This window comes from Lampetra planeri, chromosome 13 (genome assembly GCF_965212315.1).
Source record: "Lampetra planeri chromosome 13, kcLamPlan1.2.h2, whole genome shotgun sequence".
In the NCBI taxonomy this organism is placed as follows: Eukaryota; Metazoa; Chordata; class Hyperoartia; order Petromyzontiformes; family Petromyzontidae; genus Lampetra; species Lampetra planeri.
The window spans coordinates 3,248,688-3,269,771 of record NC_136119.1 but is presented as its reverse complement, the minus strand read 5'-3'; the positions used below and the strand labels follow the sequence as shown (position 1 = coordinate 3,269,771).

Genomic DNA, 21,084 nt, shown 5'->3' with positions numbered 1-21,084 from the left:
GCCCACCAACAGCTTGCTTATGCCACTGTTGGCAGAAAGGGCCCCCCCCCTCTCTCAACCAGAGGGAAGGGGGGGCCCTCCACTCGCCACTAGAAGTTCTCAACAACCACTCTGGAGTGTATTTGGTCTACTCGTTCAGACTGGAAGTACCCACACTATACCCCACCACACAAGACTGTGGTGTACCCATTTATGATTCGTGCTGCTAGGTGGACAAAGTCGGGGGGCGCGGGGAGAGTTAAAAAAAACCTGCCCCATTGTTTCAACTGCTGCGCCGTTGTGAGGATGTCCCTCCAAACTCGGGATTTCAAGTCAAGTGTGCTATCCATCACACCACGGCCACATCCCCTTGGTCGTCCTCATACCAGCGGCGTATTAAGCGGTTGTGCACATGAAGGGTCAACTCCATAAAACACTTCAGTTACATTAGTCATGTGAGGAAACCTGAGAAACGACAGAGTTAAAAAAAAAACCCGACCGCAATGTTCGATCTTATGCCAGGCCAGCTCAGGGCAGCAAGTTCCCACACTAAATTTAACAATTCCCCAGCAACCCCTCCCCCTCCACGCCATCCCTCCTCACAAACCTTTCCGCAATCCGCCCAGGCTTCAAAACATTTGTTGCCCGTTGTGTTTTTGTTTAACATTATTTTCATCCCTGGACAGCCTCGTCCAAAAAAAAAAAAACTCCCACCGGCTGCACCGTAGCCTCACGCCAGAACACCCTCCCCCACCCACACCCCACCGTACCACCGTACCAACACTACAACCACCCCACACCCCTAACCACACGCCACTACTGCAGCCACACCACATCTGGACTGCGCGAGCGCCACAAATCTGCCGAGCGTGCGGTGGCGGAGGGCGCGGGCCGTGCGTACTTGGCCTCCAGGACGAGGGCGATGATGCCGGCGGCAAGGGGTGCCGAGGCCGACGTGCCCGTGTGGCTCGATGTGCAGCGCATGCGGAGGTCCGTGGTCACCTGTCACAGAGAGAGAGAGAAAGATCAACCACCGTGGAGACTTTGCCACACCGCTGGGGGCAGACGCTGGCTAGCGAACACCTACGAAGGATGGCATGGCACACGTGGGTGGTGGTGGGTGGTCAGTTGATCGCTTTTCATCTGAAAACGTCGACTCCCGACACTTGAGAAACCCAGTTTCACCAGGTTGTGGCTGAACGGATTCGAACCCAGGATCTCCAGGATGCAGGCTCGGTGCATCGATCTGCTACTATCATTCGGAGCGACCGGGCGAGGGGTGTTGTTCGAAAATATGCACTTAGAGCTGAATTGTATTCGTATGTGGGCCAGAGGTCAGGTTCAATTGTAAACACAGCAATCAACAATACACAGTGGTGCCAGAATGAAATGCACTACATGTGATATTCAGTCTACACATTCAAAAACATAGCTATGAAGAAGGGATACTGCTCAAACGTCACATTATATATCATATGTCCTTTTATGGCAGCCTTGTTAACAGATGTGTTGAGTTTTAGTTATTGGCGCTTGTGCACCCACCACTGCCAACGCAGCATCACACAAGAATGCAATAATACGTGTTTAAGTCAGGTTTTGGCTCTCTGCAGGCCTGACCAGGGAAACAATACAAACCGTCATCAGCAATTTTTCACAGATGTAAATTCACAAGCTTAAATACATCGGTTAACAAAGTGAAATACCGAACTTTGCATTTTTTTTCTTTCAAACATTTTATTATTCATCTTTGGAGACACACCCTTTGAGAAAAAATATTGGAGGAATTTAAAGTAGCATTCACGAGTGGGGGGGGAATTTGCAACATCGAACCAAACAGGAGGCCAGACAGACCCTGGGTTCTGCCGACATCGGAATGAGGAGAGGGCGTGAAGCTGTGAGCGGAGGTTTTCTCTTCAGCGGACGCAATCGACTCCACAACAAAAACAGAACCAGTTAATTTTGCGGGAGTTCACTTACTACGGGGCTGTAATCTGATGAAGACAAGCGAGTCGCATCACATGCCATGGATTTGTCCCCGTCTCCACCCCCCACCCCGCTCCACAACAAAGTATATTAGCTGCATAATAAACCAACCAAAACAAATACAAAAAATCTTGGCAGCTTGGCAACCGGGCACCAACAAAACATCGGATACACCCAGCAGCTGCACAGCGCAAATGCATAGCTTGGAGAAATCTCTAAAGCTGCGATATGTGCTGCATATATACATATGAGCAGACCTCCGTTCTGTTGTGTCTTCACATACAAATATAGAGAGCACATTTATACATGTACTTTGGACTATCGGCCAATCGATTGTCCAATCCGATTAATTATGCAGCAGAATTTGTTTAAGCGAGGAAACCCTGGGCAGGTTTAGACATTCTGAATCTTAAAGCAGAGTTGGGCTCGTTAGACAAATGCTGTTGTTGGGTTGCCAGATCAGAATCAGAATATTAATTTATACTGGAGGAATCCGATGAGCTATACAGCTTTTTTAAACAGATATCTAGTAGATGTTTTTGGTAAAATAATTCCTCCAACAATAAAAGTGAGTTGATTTGGCCAAGCAGGTTTGCAAGCTAACCAGTGGACAGGCTGGCAAGGCTGGTGGGATAGCCGATTGGGCTATTGAGCTAACTAGCGGGCCGGCTAGCTGTTGGCGGACGGACATACGAGCGAGCGGGCAACGTACGATCTGCTTCTGGCCGAGGCTGCCGCTGCTGTAGGTGGTGGCGAGCGTGGACGAGCAGGCCTCGCTGTACCAGGGCACGTTGCCCGACTGCGTGGCGCTGCTGATCGACAGCGTGTACACGCTGTTGGTGTAGCCGTCGCAATTGCAGCTGTCCTCATCGCGCCCCCCGTTCCCAGAGGCCCACACGAAGATGGAGCCGAGCCCGCCTCGGCCCTGTGCCCACGGGTACCGTGAGGGATGGGGGTGGACGGCACCGCAGGGAAGGGGGGTGGTGGCGAGAGGAAACGGGGAACGAGTGGGGGAGAAGAGGAACACAATCACGACCGAGCGACGGTGAGCACCGCCGACGTACATGAGAAGAAGCGCATAGGCCGCCGTCCAAATTGAGGCACGTAAATTGAATCGTTCTCACAAAGGGGCTGTTTTGTGCACAATGTTTATGTGCCCCAGCTGCCTCTGTGGCTGCACGCCACCACCATGGGGCGAGGCAGACAGGGAGAGAAAGAGAGAAGATGCATTTTTCCTTTGCCATTTTGTGTATCACCGATAAATTAAATGAAAACCACCCTCACGCTAGCCGTGGAACCGTGCCATCGCATTGTGGCACGACGATCGCCAATTCTGCCAAGAGAGAAGCTGCGTCGCCCGGGATCATGAGGATGCTGCCCAAGCGACACGGCAGGCACGCTTGGCTCCCGTCGATGCAAGTGGCGCCATTTGCTGCTAATCCGGCAACTCGGAGGCGAGGTGGTTGTTGGCTCACGCTGCGTTAAGGACGGCTGCTGGGAGCGGACCGTGCTACTGCTCGGCCACGCGCCATCGAACGACCAATCGTTTCCCCCCCCCGCCTTACCTCGGCGACTCCCTTCTGGAAGGCTGCACGGGCGAGGCTGGCGGGCCCGTCCACTGTCTTGCCGTCATCCTCGGGGCCCCAGCTGGCGCTGTAGATGTGGATGTGCTGGGGCCGCAGGCTCAGCGAGCTGGCCTCCACCGCGTCCGTCACGTCCCCGTCCAGCATGCGCACGCCTGTGCGCACGTGGGCACACAAAGAGGCACGTAGCCTGCCTTTTAGACCGGCATATCCGAGCCGCGCCAGGTGTTTTTTTCCACTGGCCGTTTACAGAGCCAAACCGAAATCCAAACTATGATACAGTGGCCTCACGAGACGACCGAGTCTAGCTCAGGGATGAGCAGGGAATCGAGCAAGGCTGACGCATGCATTACATGTGACAACTTAGATAGAGCGTTAATGTGTCATCTACACGAGCCTTGCTTGATCGTTGCGAGTAACGTCGGGATGCAAGGTTTTGCTTCTGCAGTGGAAAAACCTGAGCCGTGCCAGGCTGGCTCGGCACAGCCTCTGTGTGGCTCGGTTGCATATTGGAAAAGAGCTTAAAGGTCCCCATTTAGCCCACATAGACTGTTGGGGCAAACTCTTCCGCGCCCATCTGCAGCGCTCATCCTTCCGATACTAGGATGCCACTAGACCGATGCACTTTTAAATTTAGATTGAAAATTCATTTCCTTAACTGCTTTTTGTGCTCGGTTTGTTGTCCTTCCCCCACACCTCCAATTAGCATGGTTGGCTACGTACGGTGTGAAAGAAGTTCAACATACATACAGGTTGATGTGGCTAGCCCCATGCTCAACCATCTCTGCGGATGCCTACACACTGGAAACTCATTCAACGCCGAGTTGATCCTGGTTGAGGCCCAGGGCTGGTTCAGATATCACTCGTTCCTGATGTTAGTAGTGCAGTGTGCCAACCACTGTTCCACCCACTCCCCACAATGATTGTGTGTGGTCTTATTGAGCACACACTCAGATGCACGGCAGGGCTATTGGGCCACATGACTGGGTTCCTTTGCACGCTCTCTCACATTATCAGGACGGATATTACATGTACTTTTGCCAACCGCCACATGCAAAAACCTCACGCTAACAAAAGATAATATCTGCTCCCCCCACGCCCCTCATTTCACTGCCACCACAAATTTTGGGTCGCCACCATACAGAAAGGGTGTCATAGGCTCTGAGGCTACAATGTCAATGCACTGCACTGCTCAAACTACTTTCCCGATCAGAACAGTGTGGGGAGGCCGACACTCACAGGTGGATTGATTGACCAAGACGCCTTTTATAGAATAAACATGAACCCATCGGTGTCCCAGGTAGCACTAGTCGGCACATGTCCCATACTGGCAATCCCAAAACCTGATAACTCTGCACAGCGGCACACGCACGCACAGACACGGGCACGTGTGGGGTACATACGGACTCACGTGAACATGCATATGCACGCACAGGCACACATGGGAACACTTGAGCACATAACCATATATATATAGCTGTGCCAATGTTAGACTTTACAGGATCACTTCAATAAATCTAAGTCCCGCAACTTTAAAACTTGTAGAAAACTTGTACTCTTTTACACTGTGCATGCTGCACTGCCGAAAACGCACTGCCATGTCGCCGGGTGCAGGCAGCGAGCAAACAAAAGACGGCTCTGGCCAGTTACACAACGCACCTTCAGCGGAACGGTCCCGTTCGTTTCTCAGGTTAAAATTGTAAAAGGTGCAGCCCTGCAATATGCCGGCTCATGCCACTGTCGGAGTAAGGGCCTCCACTCGCGGGAACTCGAAGAGAGTGCCTCTAACAAGGTATTTGGCCTACTTTCCCACGCTGGCCAGACGTATTGCAAGAAAAATTGTAGTACCCACAATTGACCCCACGACACGCGACAATGCCTTGTCGACTGTGGTGCACCCATTTATACCGCTGGACAGATAGAGGTTGGGGGAAGGAGGTGGGAGGATGGGGGGGAGGGGGTTTAAGAAACTTACACCGTTGTTTCAACTGGTTTGCCGGGAGATTGAACTGGTGACCTCTGGAGTGAGAGTTCTGTGAGCGAGCCATTAGCCCATGGCAGTGATTCGGGCAAAGAAGTATACATTACGGGGAAGAGACCACTTAACGTTCCGTATGCAACCGCCCAGATTTATAAGACAGTTTTTGCAGGAAATAGATGATGGTTTAAGAAACAACTACAAAATATTTCGATTTAAAGCTTTCGTGACTGCAGGGATTCATCTTCTTGGTTCCTTCGGTAAAGTCACATAGAAGGGAAATAATACAATTAAAAGAAAACATAATAAAATTATAAAATAAACATAATAAAATATTATTTTATTATGTTTTATTTTTATTTTATTATTTCCCTTCTATGTGACTTTACCGAAAGAACCAAGAAGATGAACTACAAAATACAACATGCGGTATCTCCTACACACACACAGACTGAAAGCGTACACGCAGAAAAAAGCGAGATTTTCCCTAAATAAATGAAGAGTGTTATTATTATTAACATACAGGTGTGCTGTTTTGTTTTCGACCACATCGACGATAAAATGCGGCCCCATCTCTCAGATCTAGGAATCGAAGCAGGTTTGCACCTGTATAGTGCTTGGATGGGCGACCACCGTGCGCGCACCGGGGTGCTACAGGCTGCTGCGGGGCGATGTTGTGGGTGGCAGAGGATAACGCAGCAAAAATCCACCGTTGTACTGTACTTATAGGGCACCGCCTACACCAAACCGCACCGATCAGCATGGTTAAGTACAGGACGGTCAACAAACCTCCACAGGCCCCCTCTCATTCAGCAGTGGATTGATAAAAAGGGCTATAAATGTACGTGCTGTTTTACCTCCAATTTTGGCATTGTAGGCGATTCCCACTCCGCAGACGTTATTGTTAGCGGCTGCTGCCACCTCGCCGGCACACCGCGTCCCGTGCCTTCGAGGAAACACGATCGTGGAAGATAAAATATACATCGGGCACGGACGACGAAGAATCAGCCACCGGCACTCCGCGGCACGACACTGGCGAGCGGAATGTTCGTGAAAAAACAACAACAAATGCTTTGGTGTAAAAACAGTTGGGCGAGCGTGCACGACACCGCTGCAGTCCGAATTCACCGGTTGTCGTTGTACGGAGTGTAGCGAGGCTGAGGATCGGGGTCATTGTCGTTGATGTCAAAGCTGGCGTTTGGATCCTGTGGGTGGGATTGTAAACACAACATTGTGTTATCATCAACGATGCAGACACAAGCTTAAAGCGCTCGTGCCTTGATTCGAGAAGCGTTACTTAAACCGCCACATCGGCATTTGCGGTTGGGTTGTGATGTGTGTCGTTCGGTATGATGTTCGACGTTTGGCACCACGTGCCTGCAGCTTCTGAAGAACTTTTAACTATATTTATTTCACCAGGTAAGGCCCACTGAGCGATAAAGCTCTCATTCAGCAGCGACTTGGCCACAAACAATAGCTCAACAAAGTGGCTTATCACGTGGCAATTCATAGCAGCCAAGTAATCGCATGTTTCTAAATGTGTAGGGAAAAATCAGAGGACCTGGAAAAAAAAATCCACGCAACCACAGGGAGAACATGCAAACTCCAAATATACAGGGGTCAGGGTTGGGATCGAACTCACGACCTCCTGTATACCAGGCGAGGTAGTTAACATCTTGCCACTGTGGCACCCAACGTCGGACATCATGCCGAAAGACACGTGGTACGACTTATAAACACATCGGAGCGCCGTACATCACAACCGCGACAACTCACGCAGCACAAAGACTGCGATGATCTCTACTGCTCACTACGGATCCTCTCACAACGGGGAAACTGGAGGTAGGGGTGGGGGGGGATGTGAGCGAGGATCGTGGTGGCACTCACATAGTTGGCCGCGAGGTCTGGGTGGTCTTTCTCGATGCCGTCATCCAGGATGGAGACGATGGAGCCGCGGCCTGTGTAGCCGAGCGACCACGCCGACACCACGTTCAGGTCGTGGTGCTCCTGGTTTTCCTGCCGGACACCACAGCAGCGACAGCGTGGAGGATGCCACGCCGATTTAAACCGTCGTTTAAACCAAAAAATCCAAAGAAAAAACGTATCTTGTGTTCGTGTAGATATCTACCCCGACTTTGCGTCTCCTGGGATGTCCCTAATGAGCTTCACTAAAAAGGTAAGACAGGTGCAACCCTACAATTATACAAGTGCATGTCAATGCCACTTCTGGCAGACAGGCCTTGGCCAGAGAAAATTCTAGAGTTTGAGTATCCGTTGAACATGTGCATTTAGATGCCTCTGCTTGCGCCATTTTGCAGCAATGCCACTGTTTTCTGCAGCATCTTGAGGTGCAGTTACCATTTAGAGGCTTAGACGCTCTATAAATCAACGTTTGTTGTATTCAAGCTTCATTAGTGAGGGGAATAAAACCACTTTAAATTGACTTTCATGAGCCCCATTGTCACTGCTGTGTGACGCCACGCAGCAGTGACACTGGATTGAGAAGCATGGCGATACAGCCACGGTAACATCACCAAAAAAAAGACTACGCGCGCTCTTGAAAGCGAGTTTAAAGTCTTAGCTCTCATTTAACAAAGCCAAAAAACTTTCAGCCTGGAACATGAAGCCTTGGTGTGAGCTCTACGAGGTATAGAGACGATCGTGTTCTGAATTTATTTCTCCTTTTTAATCCGCATGAGGCAGCGACCGCTGTGGTATTCTGGCGCGCGATGTCATCTCTGGGACTTAAAATATGAGTCGACCAACGGTAGCCACCGGCCCTTCAAAACGTCGTCGCTCTGTAGTAGCACACTGCTGGTGAACCTAAAAGCGTCAAATTTATAATAAACGCCCCCACCCACCCCCCCGACATTTCAGAGCTCTCCCGCTTCTTTGCTGGAGCTGCACGAAAGCAGCTCAGCGTTGGAGCAAGGTTGGACAGCAGCCCGCTTGAAAAATATTGATTCACTTATTTAATCTTAGCAGCGATAAAGAACTACGAGTCAAAGAGATTAGAACGCGTGGACCCTTGCCAAGAGCTGTCCACGTGGAGCGTGCAGGCGTGACGGAATGTTTAGCCAGCGGCTTACGGTAGGGCACATCGTGTGACTTGTAGACTTTCGCCGTGCCTGCTAAGCCACATTCTCGTGAATCTGAGCGTCGCATTAAAGTGTCGCATTAAAGTGGTGCAACGTGCCGAACGTTGATGTCTCCACAGAGAAGGTGCGCAATGAGGCACGGTCATTTAATGTCATAGGTCTACGGCAGAGGTCGCAAACGGGTTTTGATTCCTTACCCGTAACCGTACCCGGCCGCACCAGGGTCGCAAACGGGTACCCGTACCCGTACCCTACCCGATACCTGGCTACCCGTACCCGGCCGGGTATCGGGTAGGGTACGGGTACGAGTACCCGATTGCGACCTCTGGGATGAAGCCATGTTGCAGGCGCGGGTGGGTTGATTCTAGGAACTTGAATTGTGAGAAGAGACAAGACGTTGGGAAATGAGTGACAAACGGTGACTCACCAGTGACTCACGGCCTACCCGTACCCGTACCCGGCCGCACCAGGGTCACAAACGGGTACTCGTACCCGTACCCGGCCGGGTACGGGTAGCCGGGTATCGGGTAGGGTACGGGTATCGGGTACCCGGTTGCGACCTCTGGTCTACGGAGGCGGGAGCGGTGGCTTGGTGGTTGGCGAGACACGCTAGGGACATGGCGGACCCAGTTCGATTCCCCACAGCCGCGACTAAAGGTGCATCCCCGCTCTCAATAAGCGATGGGTGGTGCATGTTGGGTTGCTGCGCAAGCAAATCACTCGTGGTTTGGACGCCTCTGCGACCACGGATGCCCACATTTGTAAGTGGGAAAATGAGCCGTGCGGCGTCGTGAGCGATTGGATTGTGCGAGTGACCACTGAGGTTCGGCGAGTAAAGTCTGAACGGGTCCTGGGCCTCCTCCCCCTCCATACCCCAACTAGGTCACTTAACGAACGAGAATACATTTTAATTTGAATAAGCCGAGTTATTTCACCCTGCCTTCTAATGGCCATTACTCTCCCAGAGATTTAGAAATTTGTGTCTGTGTGTGGTGTTAAAGCAGACACTGTTGCCATCCATCCTTATCATAGTTAAGTTAAAACCCACCACACTGGAATTGACTGCATTGACAATGATTATAATGTACGTTAAAAGATCATAAAATGACGTGTCGCTTAACAAGACTGACATTTCATTTCTGCTTACATAAACTTGACTTCAAATCTATGAATCATTTTCAGATGCATTGTTTTATGGCATGCTAGCCTTAAAGGAAATACTTTTGTGAAACTAAGACTGTTTTTAAATAGCTGTCAAGTAACCACACATCATCATAACTGTAAGAATGTATCATGAAGAATTATGCGGACTTTTCACGAAATAAATAAAATCTACGAAACCCCACGTATTTTGTTTCGACACGGTTGTGTTATTTTCCAGATAATGATCACATTTTTTGAATGTTACCAATGAGGCAGTGTTGACAAATTCAACAATGGGAGAACCGTCTCCTGCAGGTCGTGTGTGCTCATCGAATGAATTTAATCTCATGAATGCAAAGCACCTCTGAGTACAAACGTGCGAATGTGTAATAGATGACGCAGCACCATGCAGGTGGCTCTGCTCCCGAAACCAAAACCGGGCTTCTAATTAGCATTATGCAAGATAACTGGCGCCATCTCTTCTGGCAACACACATGCCATGCATGGCCATTGAAACAAACACACAAAACAAGCTCCCAAGTGACGTATTCTTTCACGGACAACAAATTGTATCAGGTACACCTGCTAAATATACAATTCCAAACTAGGCATGATTTGTATTATTATGAACTACTACACATATATTACCATGACATTAGAATGCTGCCAGGTGTTGAAAGGGCAGCCCATACATGGAGTGAAGTTATCAACCAGAACCCCTGTGCTTATTATATTTATATTATTTAACATTATTATTTACTTAAGAAATTTTTTAAAACCTTTTTGTTCCACTGGCACACCAGAATTGTGCCAGCGTGGGGGCCCTCACAGTCCAGGTGGTAGTCTTTGACTGGCTATTTGTCTTGATGAGCCAGAACCAAACCATTGTACGCTGTACGTATATACCGTATAACTTCTTTCGCACCGTGCGTAGCCAACCGTGCTAATCGGAGGTGCGGGGGAAGGACAACAAACGAACCACGAAAAAGCAGTTCTAAAGAAATGAATATTCAATCTAGATTTAAAAGTGCATAGCTCCAGCGGCTTCCTAATATTGGCCGAACTGAGAAAATATGAATCTGGCTCAGCCAGGCAGGGCCCAGTGACGTGGCATCAACGGCACGCTTCTGCTTGTGCAGTGGAAAACGAACTTGGCGCCTTCGGCGCTGCCAACCCCCCCCCGCGCGGATTGTTTGTACAGTGGAACAGAGGTGCACGTGACCACGTGACAACTTCCCCTGAACTCACGCTAGACTCCAAAGCTGAGCTGTTCAATGCACACTCAAAAATCTGGCATAATTTTCCATGCACGCCACAGGGCGCAGACAGTCATATTTCTGACATCAGGCTGGGGCAACGCCATTCCCTTGGGCGCCCTAATAAGCTAGGAGGGGGCACGCAAGTAACAAAGAAGCCACCCCCCCCCCAAAAAAAAATAATGACATTTAATGCCTGCAATCTGCCCTCCCCCTCCCACCATCATAAATGCAAAGTCTTGCTACCACCAAAACATTTAAGTTACCTTCAAAAAAGTTATCATTTAAAAACAGCGTGTTCTTCTTTGTTACCATATCATGTGTTCAGTGTTACATAAAGCAGTTTACGGGGAGGGGGGGGGGGCTGATACGGTGCTTAGTGCACGCACTCTGAACCTCGGTGACCCGAGTTCTATTACTTACCAAGGCTAAATAAAGTGACCGGTGATATCTGCTACCAGTCTTGGGCCACACTTCCTCAACCCGCACCATGACTGACAGACATGTGGAGGCCTTCATGCAGCAACTAATTGCCAAAGGCCTGTCTTGATTTGAAGCTTTCATGACTGCAGGAATCTATACTATCTGGTTCTTTCGGTAAAGTCACGTGGGTAGAAAAAATAAGAAAAGAAAAACACGACGTTTCGGTCGCAACACAAGCGTCCGTCTTCAGGTGAGAAAAATGATCTGCTGTTGTGGCTTTATACACAACAGCCGATCATTTCATTTTTCACACCTGAAGACGGATGCTTGTGTTGCAACCGAAACGTCGTGTTTTTCTTTTACAATTTTTTCTATCCACGTGACTTTACCGAAAGAACCAGAGAGTATGCCAAAGGCCTGTCAAATATTTTGATGACGTAAGGTGCAATATTTCAAGTGACAAATGACAGTAAAATAAAAACAACCCACTCCTTTGGTACCTCATTTGCCAGTAAACAATATGATAATTGGTTTGTTTACCCTTTTATCTGGCAACAAAACTGACACCTTTTTTTTACAAGGAGTCATGTTTGCATAGTCCACAATACCTGCAGTCATAATGCAAACAAAAAACATAACTCTGATAATGTGCACTGTCCTTGAAGTTGATTGGTCCACACCCGAGACAGCTTTCCTTAGAGCCTAGTCTCACATGGTGTTGGACCAGATGACGCCAAAAGGCACACAACATCTGGTCCAACACCATGTGAGACTAGGCTCTAAGGAAAGCTGTCTCGGGTGTGGACCAATCAACTTCAAGGACAGTGCATGCATTATCAGAGTTATGTTTTTTGTTTGTATTATGACTGCAGGTATTGTGGACTATGCAAACATGACTCCTTGTAAAAAAAAGGTGTCAGTTTTGTTGCCAAATAAAAGGGTAAACAAACCAATTATCAACCCACTCCTGTTTCATATCAAGCTACTTTTGTCGTCGTTGGTCACGGTGGAGGGCGTTATCACAGAAAACGTGCACAGTTCTTTACGGTCAGCACGAAGAAGCGAGGGGCTACGCAGAGGCCTGCATATTCTGCGGTGAAATGGCCCAGCCGACAAAAAATAGAACCAGACGAAAGGCGGGGATGAAATACGCCCTCCTCTTCCAGCAAACAAACAAAAAAACCCAAATTGGCCACGTAGGCTGCGCCCACGCGTGCAGACAAAACGTGCGGCACAAACCGAGAAGCCACAGCAACGCGTGCACCTTCCCTTATCTCAACCGCACACGGGCGCACGTGCAACCACCGCACGATCATGTACGTACTCGCAAAACAAACTGTAAATGTTCGTTCCGCCTGACCGGTGGCAGGTACAAGGGCAATCTGCAAGCACAGGTTTTTTTTGGGAAGTGGGGGGGGGGCATTGTGGCCGAGACCACGGCCAGCCACCTTCATCTCTCTTCTTGGTTCTTTCGGTAAAGTCACGTAGAATGGAAATAATAAAATAATAAAAATAAAACATAATCAAATAAATTCTCACGACGTTTCGGCCACAACGCAAGCAGCCGTTCTCAGGTGGAGAACAGGTCTGTCGAGACTGCTTGCGTTGTGGCCGAAACGTCGTGAGAATTTATTTTATTATGTTTTATTTTTCTTATTTTATTATTTCCATTCTACGTGACTTTACCGAAAGAACCAAGAAGATGAATCCCTGCAGTCACGAAAGCTTTAAATCGAAACCTTCATCTCTGTTGTTGTCCTTCCCACCCCCCACACCTCCGATTAGACAAGTTGGCTACGCACGGTGCGGAAGAAGTTCAACATACGTGTACGTACATCTCGCCGCCAGCGTTAACGTCCACACACAGGCGGCCTTTATTCAGGCTGGGATGCCGCTCGCCGCTGATGTTCTTATTCGTGGCCGGGATTCAAACACAAGTTGCTGGGATTGTAGCGCACGGTTTAACCAATGGGTCACTGCTCCGCACTAATCAGTACTTCAATCTCACGCACATGCCAAGTCAATTTAAAAATCCCAAGTGTATCAGTGCTGAAACGATTAATTAAAAAATATTTCTACCGTATTTACAATTATATATCTCATGCTCCTGAGTCAGCACGGGCCACAGGGTTGCTCAGTCGTCACCATTGGCCACAGACAGCCAGAGTTGTTTCCAATTGCACAATTATTCACGTTTTAAAAAGGTTAGCTTGTAAAAAAAAAATAGGTCTATGACCTAATCACCAGGAATGCACGCGATCTTGTCAGATATCAGAAGTTTAGCAGAGTTGAGCCCAGATTGTGCTTGGATGGGTGACCACCGTGCACGAAACAGGTGCTATAGGCTTCCGCGGGGGTTCGTTGTCAGGAGAGGGCATTCTTACTATACTATGCTCCAATGTCCTCTGTGCCTTGTCTTCACCAAACCACACTGACCAGCATGGTGAAGCATGGTCAACAAACTCCCACGACCCGCACGGTGTGGGGAGGATCTAATGCAGCAGTTGAATGACAATTGTCTTGTGTGTGTGTGTACGCACGTGCATATGTGGTGTGTGTGTACGCACGTGCATATGTGGTGTGTGTGTACGCACGTGCATATGTGGTGTGTGTGTACGCACGTGCATATGTGGTGTGTGTGTACGCACGTGCACATGTGGTGTGTGTGTGCGCACGTGCATATGTGGTGTGTGTGTGCGCACGTGCACATGTGGTGTGTGTGTGCACACGTGCATATGTGGTGTGTGTGTACGCACGTGCATATGTGGTGTGTGTGTACGCACGTGCATATGTGGTGTGTGTGTGCGCACGTGCATATGTGGTGTGTGTGTGCGCACGTGCATATGTGGTGTGTGTGTGCGCACGTGCACATGTGGTGTGTGTGTGCACACGTGCATATGTGGTGTGTGTGTACGCACGTGCATATGTGGTGTGTGTGTACGCACGTGCATATGTGGTGTGTGTGTGCGCACGTGCATATGTGGTGTGTGTGTACGCACGTGCACATGTGGTGTGTGTGTGCGCACGTGCACATGTGGGGAGCGGTAGTGTAGCGGTTAGTGCGCTGTGCTACAGACCTGGCGACCCGGGTTCGATTCCCGCTCACGGCCAACATCAGTGACGATTATCTGAACCGGTCCTGGGCCTCCCCTAGGTCGACTCAGTCTCAAATGAGTACCTGGTGCGATGTTTAAACATCGCTGCTAGGGAGACAAAGGCGGCCGGGCGTGGTGTTGGCCGGGCGTGGTGTTGGCCACCCACCGCCTCGTGTGCCGTACCGGCCTTTATAGGTGCTCGCTAACAGCACTTGCCCCTACAGTTTAAGGCTATACGGGGGGTCTTTGTCTTTGTACGCACGTGCACACACACACACAAAACACAACTGAAACACAGACGAAGCCAATGCAGTATAAACTTGCGTGCATGCAGACGCAGGCTCATTGTCATGAATATTAATCCATTGCCAACACCTGACCGCGAGTGGAGGAGCACTTCTATTGTGCGGTTGAAAAGGCAAGTTAATGCCAACCCGTGATGGCCAGGACAGCTGTTAGTGACAGCCGTTTCCTTTTGTTCCTCCTTGAAACACTAATCCACACTCGGCGACTTCCTGCGCAAGCACAGCGCACCTGTGACTCTGATAGCTGAGCATCTTGCGTGATGCCTCAGGGATGGGAGGATGGAGCAGAGCCAATGCCCAGTTGTCCAACGTGGTTTTGTTTTTCTTGGTTACCGCGCGTCGTTCCTTCGGCATGCCCGACGATTCGCTCCACATCCTCGGAGCTTCTTCAGGAACCGAGTTCAGGACTGTTGGACATTTCGCTTAGTTTCTGAACAAGCTCCCATGGCAAACAAAGCGCCACGCAACCCAAGCACGCATCCGAGAGTGACACAGCACAATCGCGAAAAGCTCTGCAGCAATATTGTCAATGCCTATTGCCGGATGGAGGCATGCACTGGTGGTGCTGGTGGGGCGGGTGGGGCGGGTGGGGCGGGTGGGGCGTGTGGTGCGAGTGGGGCGAGTTGGGCGAGTGGGGCGAGTGGGGTGAGTGGGGTGAGAGGGGCAAGTGGGGGTGAGCTGAAGTGCATGAGGGGGGGGGGGTGTGGGGTGTGGGGGGTGGGGTGTGGGGGGGTGTGGGGGGGTGTGGGGGGGTGAGGAGCGGTGAGCCTCTCACCAGGTACCACTGCTCTGCATATTCAGGGTCCGTCGGCTCCGTCACAACCTCCTTCCTCCGCCTCACCTTCACCACCTGCTGCTCCACCCAGCTCACCTGCTCGCAGGAAAAGAAGAAGTCGGTGAGCAAAAACACAAAGTCAACGTCGAGAAGGCTGCGGGAGGTCGCTCCTTCTCCTCTGCTTGCTGCCAGTGCTGTTCGCGAAGCTGTCCCCATGGTTGGCAGCACTGCCGATGCCCTCTCCAGACCTTCCTTCTCTCCTTTGCAGTTAAATAATTACGGCCGATAATAACATTCTTCTTCAAATGTCAAAATCTTTTCGTGCCCTTCTACCCACATCCGCATCATCACAGCTCTCATTCCACTTCTCGTTGTATAAGCCAAATACCTCGGTAACTACGCATCAACATTAAACAAATTATCCGGTGGTGGTGATACTGCTGATGCGTCGGCAGCAGCACTGCACAAGCACAAATAAAAACTCAACAAATTCGTCAATAACACTGGTGCCTTATAAGGAAAAAGTACATAATAGGTGGCGTTTTTGGCAATGGTCCCTTCTTCATAGCACATATTTTTATTTTTAAGCCAGTGTTCTTGGTGGATCTGTTGAGTCTGGGCACCGTGGTGGTAAAATGTTAACTACCTCACCTGGTATACAGGAAGTCATGGGGTCAATCCGAGCCCTGATGATGCCTTTATATTTGGAGTTTGCATGTTCTCCCTGTGGTCGCGTTGATTTTTCTCCAAGGCCTCCGGTTTTTCCTTCCACATTTAGAAAATTTCGTTCAGAGTTACTTGGCTGCTATGAATTTCGACGTGACAAGCCACTTTGTTGAGCTATCAATTGTGGCCAGGTCGCTTCTGACGAAGAGCTACATAGCTCAGCGGGCCTTACCTGGTAAAATCTAAAATAGTTTTTAGTTTATAGAGTTTGTTTTGATAATTATGCACTATCGACCGTCTGGGTAGGAGGGTAACAATGGTTGAAAAGGCCTGAAGGTCGTGCCACGCCCCCTTGCTCAACCTGCCAATCCCTCGTCTTGATTTCGCCTTTACGTTGTTGCCTCTCTCCGTAAGCAATGTTCCCTCTCGTCTGGTTGCCGTGCACAGCATCTTGAGATGCATGCAATAATACAGCAGAAGCCTGATATAAGCACACCTTTTGGGAGTAAGGCCGTGCTTATATCAGGAATATTGTGTTCGTATCAGGGAGATGCCATCCGCCTTCCCCACTCCAGTGTAGTGTAAGTGTGTATATCAGAACTGTGCTCATTATAAACAAGATCTACTTATATCCAGTTTCTTCTTAATTCAGATGCTATACAAATTAAAATTATTAATAAAATCTCTATGAACAACAACACAAAAATTGGGTCTCAACACAACTGTACTTCAATACGCTTTAGAGAAATGAATAGAACTGCTGTACAGGGTGGTCCAGAGGTATTGTGACCCTCCCCCCAATTAATTGACCCCTAAAATGTTTCTAATATCTGCTTTAAATAAACCCAACTTAAAATAAACTCGACTTAATAGAGAATTAAATGGGGGTCACAAGACTTCTTGATTGATCACCCTGTACATTGGGGGGCAAAAGCGGGGGGGGGGGGGGGGGTAAGAGGGGGGGGGGGTCAGGAGAGGGAAACATGACACAGAGAAGAGGGAAAGATGAGAGAGAGGAGAGAAGGAAACGCGGCGGGATGTCCTGGGGCCAAGTGAACTGGAGCCCAACAACAACAACGCCGACAAACCCCAGGGGCATCACTGGGTGGGAAAGGGGAGGGTGGTGGTGGTGGTGGGGGGGCGGGGCTAGATCCTTCACTTTATTGTGACGTCACGTCTTGCACACGCTTTTGCTCCTTCACTGCTCGACTCCAGGATTCTCTCCCATCGTCGACGTTCCCGCGCTCACGCGTACCACACACACGTGTCGGTGACGTGCACGTCTTCTTCGAACGCTGGGGAGCCGGAAAATCCCTCTGTGCCAGCGTGGACGGCACCCTCGTGTTCACCTTCTGAAGCGCTCGCTCGTCACCGTGGCGTGCGAGATGACCACCACCACCACCACGTGGCTTTTCTTTCGTGTTGTGCACGGTGCTTTTAGCGTCACAGCGCGTGGATTTATAGCGTTGGTTTTATTTGTTTTCCTGGTGACTGTGAATTTCATATCGGAATCGCCTCCAGTGCTGTTGCTGCTGGCGGCAATAAAAGTTGTTTAAGAGTCAAAAGTCTTACGAGACTGCTCAAGTCGAGAAACGCGTGAACTCTTCCATCTATTACGACCTTGATTGTGCCATTTGTTGGCGGCTGTTTGAAGGTTTGGGCCCCGTGCTTTAGCAACTAAGGGCAGCGACACCACAGCCTCACGGCAGCGCCTTAAGCCGCTTGCTGCAGAGGTTCGTGGTTCGAAATCCAGCGGCCGCCCCGATCAATGCTACGGGGTCAATCGATTGAAAAAATGCGCTCCGTCTGCTTCACAGAGGACGCTGAAGATCCCGTGACGTCATTCGCAAGAGGAGGCCATCGTGTGCCGGCGTCATGGTCCAAAATTTTCCAAGTTTGAAAATCACACAAATTACTCATTTGGAATCGACATAGCGATCATTGCCGACTACTGCGAAAAAACTCGACAGGACCCTCCTGTAAATGAGCCACGAGACTCAGTGAGGCTTTTCTGGGTAAATCAAGTGGAACAAAAAACTGTGTTTAACAAAAATAAAAACATTTGCGGAGACCACACCCGTCTCAGTGGTAGCGATCGGCCCCTGACACAGAGGCCGATCAGCGGCCTCTCCTAGGATGCAGCCGTTAATCCAGTCCGATGCATTATCTCAGAGTCGTAAACAAAAATACCTGGGACTGTGCTCACAAGAACAGCCTGCCATGTGTGCTGTGACGTGACAGCGACTGAGTGGTGTAATCGCCGCTCGCGTGTTACAGAATTCTGATTCTGTTGGAAAACTTTGGCAGCTAAAATGCAAATTCCACACTTGGGTGGGGTGGGTGGGTGGGGATGAGAAGTAACTTCCTCCGCAGGACCTGCGCTGCATGCAGTTCGGGCCACGGACCAATAAATAAGTTAACAACCCCCTCAAAAACGGGACATACGCTCCAGTGCTTTATAAACTCACAGCTATCGTTAATGATTAAGTGTGTAAACGCCATTTGCTCGTTACAGTTACCTATTGAGAATGATTTTTGCCCCGTCAACCATGAAAGGCGTACACTGTGCGTGTCGGCTTGACAAGTGGCTGTGAATGTAGCTCCTGGGAGGCCGGGGCAAACGTGAAAGCTCCGTGAAAGCTCCATCTGGAACGGTTCCAAAAGTGGCTTTGTGAGACCAGGGGGGTGGTGGCAAGGGCAGGCAAAGTTCACGCCGTGCTCATTCCACCAAACGCCTCCACGCTGTCATCGACTCGTTTTCTTTCACCAAAATGCAAGAGCGCAAAAGATATCAGAAGATATTTTCCCATGGTGCCAAGGAGAATGTGTGTGTTGTGGTTTCGTCGTCGTCGTTGTTGTTGTTGGTGGTCACATTGGAGTGCAGCGTCCCTTAAAAAAGCGTTTGAGGGCAACGATACAAATTCAAGTCGAATGAAATGAGAACAGGCGACCGCTGTGAACTGTTCAGTCGTGTGTCGAACTCATAACAACAGCACAACAGCGATCCTCGCACGCGTGCACCGTTTGTCACAACCAGCCACAACTGGATCTTTCGACCACCGCCAAACAGATCGCACTGCCGATCAGTGTTGCCGTGTGCCACGGCGCCAGCATCGACGTGGCCGACTGCGGCTTATCAGTCTGCGCTGCGGTTTCTCGCTCAGGTGCACCGCTGGTGAAAAGGTAAAGGTGCAGCCCTGCAACGTCTTGCTCATGCCACTGCTGGTGAGAAGGCCTTCACTAGAGGGAGCTCACGAGAGCACCTCTGTAGAGGCCTATTTTGCCCGACCCTTTCGCACTGGTCAGGCATCTTGCAGGAGTTGGGAGTAAATAGACTTTACCCCGTCACACACGACCTGCGTTGCCGATTGACGAACTTGTGGTCTACCATATATATAAACGGAGTGGTAGCTCCTGCAATCTCTCATTTACTTGATACAGCTGTCGTGGCTGTGACGGTTCCACCTGAAGACGGAAGCTTGTGTTGCCTCTGAAACGTCGTGATTTTTATTTTATTTTTATTAATTTTAATGTTTTACCTACGTGACTTTACCGAAAAAAACCTAAGAATATTGTGGTCTACCATTTACACTGCTGGATGGACAGATGCCTGGGGATTTAAGAAACGTGCACAATTGCTTCAACTCCCGTGCCAGGTGAACTGGCAACCTCTGGATTGCACGTCGAGAGCGATAACCATGATGATACCACGGCAGCATCCCATCTTACTGGAACGCCGATTCTGATATTGTCGAACTAGGATCCAGATCTTAAAGGATGGTTCCTTGCCTACAACATCTGGCAGTTCGTCAGCATTGACTCCAGCAAGCCGGACTCTGATCATCAGACACTGCATTGAAACCGGTCCAGATTTTGCTGGACCGTTTATATTTTCTTAGTGGGGAGACAGATTTTTGAAGGAGACTGTTTATGATTGGCTCGAGTTCCAGCAGAACATCGGTCCGCATCAGGCAGACTCCAGAGCAGTGATAGACAACCCAGACGAGTTACTGGGCCACATGAGCATCCCTCCTCCATCTCAGCTGGCCGCACGCTTGACACCGCATGCTTGGGCACGAATTGTGACACCCACGCATCACGATAAATACACTTAGACCAGGCCACCAGCAAGGCCTCCATAGGCTGCATTCGGCCCGTGGGTGACAGGTTGTCCACCACTGCTCTGGAGAAGGTAGTCACCGATGTAGGTCATTTGCTACTGCCAAGAACGGAGTTTTAAAATAAATAGCAAAGACACGTGTAAAAGCAATTCCCACAAACATCAACATAATCTCACGAGCCTGTCTCATCACTCAATTGGGATTGTCGACCGCAATCATCACTCCCTACTAGCAGACGAATGCCCCATGTACTGGTCTGACTTCTCACCTGGTTAAACTAAATCAACTTGAAACTTTCACCCGTCTCATCCACCTCCAAAGGCTCTTCCTTCACTAAATATGAAACGTATATATATATATTTTTTAGTAATACAAGTGTAACCAGTGAAGATGGTTTTTATTTTCACAGGAAAGAAACTAAAATACACTGCAGGTGCTTTCCTGGACCAACGCTATTTGATACATACTGCACAGTACATTATAGACAAGATTGCGATAGCGGCTGCCTTACACGGTGTATATACTCGGAGTCCATTGACAATTTGCGATGGCCGAATCATCAGAACTCAGAAGTTGAAGCGGGGTCGAGCCTGGCTCGCACTCCGATTGGCAACTACCGTTCATTAAACAGGTGCTATATGCTGCGGCGGGGGGCCTACATTGTTAGCAGTGCAGCAAA

At 49.6% G+C, this 21,084-nt stretch overlaps 1 protein-coding gene across 2 annotated transcripts in view; it reads right to left on the bottom strand.

Annotated features, from left to right (window-relative positions):
• The window catches only part of FURIN (furin, paired basic amino acid cleaving enzyme), a 53,802-nt gene that overhangs the window by 9,687 nt on the left and 23,031 nt on the right, over nt 1–21,084 (bottom strand). For both annotated transcript variants that reach the window (XM_078599878.1, XM_078599879.1), the window contains exons 3-9: nt 15,619–15,714; nt 7,411–7,539; nt 6,652–6,728; nt 6,381–6,469; nt 3,528–3,700; nt 2,675–2,887; nt 881–981 (exon numbers count right to left, since the gene is read on the bottom strand). In XM_078599878.1, the coding sequence (XP_078456004.1) occupies nt 881–981; nt 2,675–2,887; nt 3,528–3,700; nt 6,381–6,469; nt 6,652–6,728; nt 7,411–7,539; nt 15,619–15,714 (878 nt within the window). The remainder of the gene's footprint in view (nt 1–880; nt 982–2,674; nt 2,888–3,527; nt 3,701–6,380; nt 6,470–6,651; nt 6,729–7,410; nt 7,540–15,618; nt 15,715–21,084) is intronic.